The sequence below is a fragment of the Salvia miltiorrhiza genome, chromosome 7 (genome assembly GCF_028751815.1).
Source record: "Salvia miltiorrhiza cultivar Shanhuang (shh) chromosome 7, IMPLAD_Smil_shh, whole genome shotgun sequence".
Taxonomy (NCBI): domain Eukaryota; kingdom Viridiplantae; phylum Streptophyta; class Magnoliopsida; order Lamiales; family Lamiaceae; genus Salvia; species Salvia miltiorrhiza.
This window is the reverse complement of record NC_080393.1, coordinates 35758347-35764885: the sequence shown is the minus strand read 5'-3', so window position 1 is coordinate 35764885 and position 6539 is coordinate 35758347. Positions and strand designations below refer to the sequence as shown.

General features: G+C 36.3%; 1 protein-coding gene across 1 annotated transcript; it reads left to right on the top strand.

The window, feature by feature from the left end:
* The first annotated feature begins 306 nt into the window (after positions 1–306).
* On the top strand, positions 307–6539 carry LOC130996203 (IAA-alanine resistance protein 1). The gene is made up of 11 exons (XM_057921713.1): positions 307–1098; positions 1332–1415; positions 1520–1569; positions 2116–2167; positions 2994–3119; positions 4224–4483; positions 4829–4972; positions 5136–5243; positions 5941–6042; positions 6121–6165; positions 6257–6539. Exons 1-11 carry the CDS (start codon positions 789–791, stop codon positions 6407–6409), a joined length of 1434 nt encoding a protein of 477 aa, XP_057777696.1. The 5' UTR covers positions 307–788; the 3' UTR covers positions 6410–6539.

The window sequence follows — 6539 nt, the reverse complement described above, 5'->3', positions numbered from 1 at the left end:
AGCAGTCAAAATTCGAATTTAAATTCGAATTTATCTATTTTTTTTTTTAATTAGGGCGCGTGCATTGCACGCGCCTTCCCTCTCCCCCCTTCGAGCATACTCGAAGACTCGAGTATTGCTCGAGTACCGCCCCCCGCAACACACCTACTCGAAGGCAACGCCTTACTCGAGTAGCCACTCGAGTAAGGCGTTGCCGGTGCTCTAATTTCTTTTATTTAATATTATAAATTTATCAAAAAAAAAAAAAAGCCACACACTACCACACGCATCAAAATCTGCATCCAGTAAGAAAAAACATCATAATCTATCTTTACACAATGAAAATGAAAATCCTAGAAATTCTGAAATTGAGTTTTATTAAATTCATACATTAAAGGCATGCTACACTACATAACTCTCATATGAACAGATGAATTCTACAGCAGATAAAATAAACTCACACAATAATCTTTGAATTCCTTTTCTTTTCTTTCTTCTTTCTCGTGATATAGTGATAATTTGTAATGTAGCTGAATTTCTTATTCAATTCTGCAAAGCAGTTTCCATAGAATCCAATCCTCAATCCTACAATAAGAAAATCCAAATACATTAAATAACCATAGAAATGGATGTAGTAACGTTCGGGATCATAGTGGGCATAATACTCCTCTTTTTATGCGCCGTTTGTTTCATCACAATCGAAGGCACCTGCAAGCGAAGCACCCACTCTTAAACCCTTCTAAGTTCTTAATTTCTTTTTACATTTTTATACCTCGTCTTATTCCAATCCAAACGCGCCGTTAGTTGGGATGGGGGCCATTTCAGTTAGTCGGCGGCAGATCTACTACTGTATGTTTGGCGTTTTGGCGGTGGTGGGGTTTGGATTGTCTGCGGCGGCGGCCCACCAGTGCAGCCACGACCACCATCACCATGATCACCATGTACATGATGACGAGGATATAGGGTTGTTGAAGAAGAATCAAGGGCAGCAGGCGCTTCTTCCAGAGGAAATTGCTGAAGAGGAAGATCTGAAGATGATGTGGGGCCATGATGATGATCATCATGAGTTTGGACATGGACATCATGAGCACGATGGTGATTTGGAGCTTTCAGGGCTTGGTAAATACATTTTTTTTTTAGTAAAGGCTTGGTAAATACATTATTATTCCTTGTCCTTTCCCCTTTTTTATGAGTTAGGATTTATATTTTGACCGTTTTGCAACATAGAATTGTTGCTGATCAGAAGAATGCTTGGTCTTAATGTTGTAGAATCATTTCAGAAAAATGTTTGTGCAAGAAGATTTTGGATTCATGGTTAATGCTGTACTAGTTAATTTAATTCGATTTGGCAGGTCTCTGGATCAATGCCATGGGTTGCTCACTGTTGGTTAGCTTGGCTTCCCTTATTTGCCTTATTTTGTTGCCTTTCATTTTTGGTAAGTACTCTAAATGTCATTGGGTGGTCTTTTTATAGCTCTTGAAAAGATATCAACTTATGCTTATAGCTAGCTAACGAACGATGGATTTAATTTTCGTGCAGTACAGGGGAAGCCATCAAAGGCTTTTGTTGATTCTTTAGCATTGTTTGGGGTCAGTTTCTTGTTCCTCTGTCCGCTATTTCTTTAACACTTTCACGGGCAAAAATTTATTACTCATTCTCTTGTATTAGGCTTGTAGTAGATTACATTGTTTTCTCTGACTTGAAAAGCTCCTCGTTTATGTTAAATAGCTTCTCTTCTGTTGATATATGTTCTGATCAAAGAAATCATACTCTGGTAAAGTTGGTCTAAAAGAAGATTAATAATTTCATAACGATCAAGATTAGAGAAGATTAAATGTACTTAGTCGTTAGGTTGCTGCCTTGCTGGGAAAATTGGACAAATTCTGTGTGTGTCGTTAGGGGATGGGTTAAAACTAATACCTTGTTTTCCTGGGAATTGGCGAATTGCTACTTTGAGGTCATATGTTGTCATATTGGGTGTCCTGCAATTTAACGGTATTCACACTTCACAAATGAGACTCATTTTTGAGTGCTTTCATGCTATTTGCATTGGCAGCATACCAATGTGTAAGAAAAATAGTGGCTTTATTTGTTTGGTTGTCCTATCTTTATTTATATGAACATCTCTTATGCAGGCAGGAGCTATGCTAGGTGATGCTTTTCTTCATCAGTTGCCGCATGCTTTTGGTACGAATATCCTTTAAAGTAATGAAAGATAGTTGTTGTGGTTATTTTGGGACTTTGTCTATTGCTCGTGATGCATACATTTGTTCTTTTATCTCCTTGATTTTCCTTTCTAGCATTTTTCTTCTGTCTTTTAGAATAAACTTTTCCAAAAGTTGAGGCTAGGTTTGGTTTTGAAATTGTATTCTAAAGTATATATATTGTATGATGATCGTATTTCTTTGGCTGGCAAGACCTCTACATGCTATCATAGATCAATTATCTGGAAGGAAATCGGTGGAAGATTCCCAAGTCTATTTTGTACTGCATGAACATTATATTTTTGGGCAATGCCAATATGTGTTTCTTCACCAAAATTTATACATCTGTCAGCTTTAGATGCCATATTTCCATTACTGTGAGCTCTTGGAAACTCTGGTATAAGATTCTTGTCCATGTCTTAGAAAGAAACCAAACTAGTTCTTCCATCTGGTCATGGCAAGGGAGATGTAACCTTTGAAAAAAGTTGTATCCTTACATTCATTCGCCCTGTTGTTTTTCAAAAGATCTAGTACAAAGGTTTGCATGTATGGGTCCATTTGTGATGTTATGATTAGATTCTGTTTCCTTATTTAAATTATTTTTATATGATACAAGCTGCATGAAATTAGACTACTAGGTAAACTAGCAAACTATTAGTTATGATGATATCCTTTCCTTTTCCTTTTTTGTGTGCCTTTGCTTATTTAACCTTAGATAACTTGGGACCAGTACTTGTTGGGGTGTGTGATGCTGTTGTTAAGAACATTTTGTTCCTCTATTTTTTGTGCATTTAATTATATGTTTTCAGGAGGTGAGCAGGCGGCCCATTCACATGATCACCACGATGACCATCACCATGAGCATTCTGGGCAGTCACATTTGCATTCGCATTCACATTCCTTGAAGGATCTGTCCGTTGGTTTGTCAATTTTGGGTGGGTAACATGCTTTTATATTTACTGCAAGTATTTTTCTTTGATGCACGAGCATGCTTAAATCTTGAAATTGGACAAACTTCAGGCTTTGTTAGTTTTATTTTTATCTTCATTTTTGTCTTTTTAGTGTTTTCTAGTGTACTTAAATTTTTACATTCATTTCTTTGTGAAAATGAACTTAGTTGCATCTAACATCGAAATGTTAACATTACGGGAGAGTTAATAAACTTTTAGCAAAGATTTATGTAGACTTTAAAAATTCTGTTATTTTTGTTAGATTTCGTCAATCAAATTATGTTGTTTTGAGTAATTATTATTTAAGTAAATTGTGTATGTTCTTAGAATTATTATTCAATCAGTTGTTAGATGAAGTCATCAAATTCATATCACTATTAATAAAATTTGTCCCAGGTTGTCTAGTTATATGTGGATTTAACTGATAGTTATAAATGTGAAATTGACGTACTAATCTGGCACTTCTGTTTTAATGGTAAACTAACATGTTTCTCAGTCTTTGATGGTATAAAAGGCAAGTTTCTTTAAAGAGAATAGATGATGACAATTACAGGGATGGTTGAAGTTCATTATCTGATTTTATGTATGATGTATCCATTTACTGAAGATAGTTTCATCGCTTAACGGCCATGCTCTCTTGAGCGCTGGTTTTTGCTCAACACTTGTTATGTACGTGAAGAAGTTAAATATGATTTCATCACTACAAACTGCGAAGGATTCTCATCTTGATATCTGAATTCCGTCATGCATCTTATTTCCCTCTACTAACTCATTACAATATACTCCCTCCGTCCCACTAGACTTGGCACACTTGCCTTTTTTGTTTGTCCCACTAGAATTGGCACTTTCCTAAAATAGCATGTGGTCCCTACTTTTTCCACTCACATAAAATAAGTGGACCCTACCAACTTTACACTCTCCTCCCTTTATTCTTAATCTCCGTGCCCAACTCAAAAGTGTCAAGTCTAGTGGGACGGAGGGAGTAATATTTTACATAGTTTGCTTAATTTGATATTTGTTTAATTTTTTATACATTCGTGCGCGTATCCTTATGATGTTTTTGGTTCTACTGCACACTTTTTGTTACAGCTGGAATCATAGTTTTTCTTATTGTCGAGAAACTTGTGAGGTACGTCGAAGAATATTCTGGCGGAGTAAATGATTGGAATACTGGTCATCACCACCACCACCATCATAAGCACTCTAACAAATTGAAAGATGATGATCATGTAGATGAAAATCATCAGGCACAGTCGCATGATGAGAAATCATCTGAAGGAAAAGAATTGGATAAGCCTGCTAAAAAAGCTCACAGTGGTAAAACTAGTGAAAAAGATTCTCTGCGGAAGGTAGGTTAAGAACTTATCTGTGATAATTACCTCATATAATCAGTTAGGATCCTCCTTAATGCCATCTTGAGATTATTAACTGCAAAGTATATTTTCCATTTCATTTTAAAATAAAAGTACAAATTTTCCATTCCCTTTTTACTTAATGCAAATATGCAATTTGCTCATTTCCTTACTGCAAGTTGAAACAATACATTCAATCTCAATTTCTCCAATATGATAGATTAGTGAATTTAGATGGCCATTTCAGAAAAATGTGCAAAATGTGTCAAGTATGTGAAGTAAATAGTAACTAAGAGATGCTTCTTTGTGCTTAAATTTTGTCCATTATTCTGTCCCTTCCAGAGAAGTACTGGCACCAAGTCTACTGAAGACTCACTTGTTGAAAAAGTTTCCAATGGTAATCTCAACTCTGTTGAGACAAAAGCACCCATCAAATCACAGTCAAGTTTGGTGTTTGGCTACCTGAACCTCTTTTCAGATGGAGTGGTAAGTCACTTCAAAACATGGCCTTCTTGGTTGTGTGTTACTCTGCAGCAACAGAATGTCATATTCAGATTGTTTTCATTCATAGCAGTGTTTTATAGTTTTTTTAGGCGTATCTGACTAGGGCACAATTGTGTATTTTTCCATGACACTTTACCTTGCTCAGCATAATTTTACCGATGGGATGGCTTTGGGAAGCGCTTTCCTCCTCTATGGATCAGTTGGTGGCTGGTCGAGAACTCTGTTTCTTCTTGCCCATGAGCTTCCTCAAGAGGTTTGATTTTCTAAATCGTTGTGTTTTGGTTGCCATTGTTTTTTAAATAAAAAACCCTCTATAATGTGTGCATAATGTAACACTATTGTTCCGTTCTCCTGAAAGAAAATTATGGAGTGAACTCACTTTAGATATTGTGATAATCTTTGGGGTGGCTATCCTTTATGATGTGCATATAAATTGCAAAAGGCAATTGAGTTAAAATTAATCAATTCCAGAATCTTAATTTACTGTAATACACCACATATAACAAAGCCAACATCTAAGTGGGCATCATGGATCGCTTTATATCCACCATATGTTTTGGTTAGTGCTTGATATTGCTAACTTTGCTTTAGAGATAAAATTTTAACACTTCTCAGTTCTTGATTATGAATACTTCTTTCTTTGCTGGATCAGACATAAGATTTCACCATCACTCAGTTCTTAATTATGGGTACTTTTTACCTAGCTGCATCAGTGGGTTTAATGTTAATAGTTAATATCCTTTCAGCTCAATATCTTGAATGCCTTTTCTGATAGATATTCTTTAAATTAGCATCATTTGTTATTAGTGATATGACAAATCTTTATTTGGGGACTGGGGTTGGTGCAATTTCATAGCCCAAGGAAAGACAAGTGGACAGCTCTGTGGCGATCTCATATGTTTTTAAACTGTACATACTTTGGGAGTTCATTTTATTTCTGGTTTTTGCAGATAGGCGATTTTGGAATTTTGGTGAGATCTGGTTTTACTGTCTCCAAAGCCCTCTTCTTTAACTTTCTGTCTGCACTGGCGGCACTGGCAGGAACCGCTCTGGTTTGTAGTCTCGTATACCTTACTCGTTACAAAATCTATGATGGAAATGTACTAATCTGAGGCAGTCTGCTATTACAGGCTCTGATGTGGGGAAAAGATCCTGGACAGTCATCTTTGATTGAGGTAATAGTTCCACGGCTAAGCAACTACTTGCTGCATATGCAATGCTCTAGTCTCGTGTGATTGCGATGTTGTTGTGTTATGAAATTTGCAGGGTTTTACTGCTGGTGGTTTTATATATATTGCCCTCGCTGGAGTTTTGGCTGAGATGAACAACGGCACATCAGCTTTGAGGAACACAGGGATGCAATTAGTATCGTTGCTGCTGGGAATGGGTGTAGCCCTTTGTATATCACTTGTAGAATGATATTGATTTTTAGTTTCTTCTTCTTGAGGAATGTAAAATGTCAAAATATTTGAATCATTCCTTCAATTATCACAAGTTGTTGTATACAAGAAACAGCCCCCAAAATTTGAGTAGTCTTGTTTGGACATAA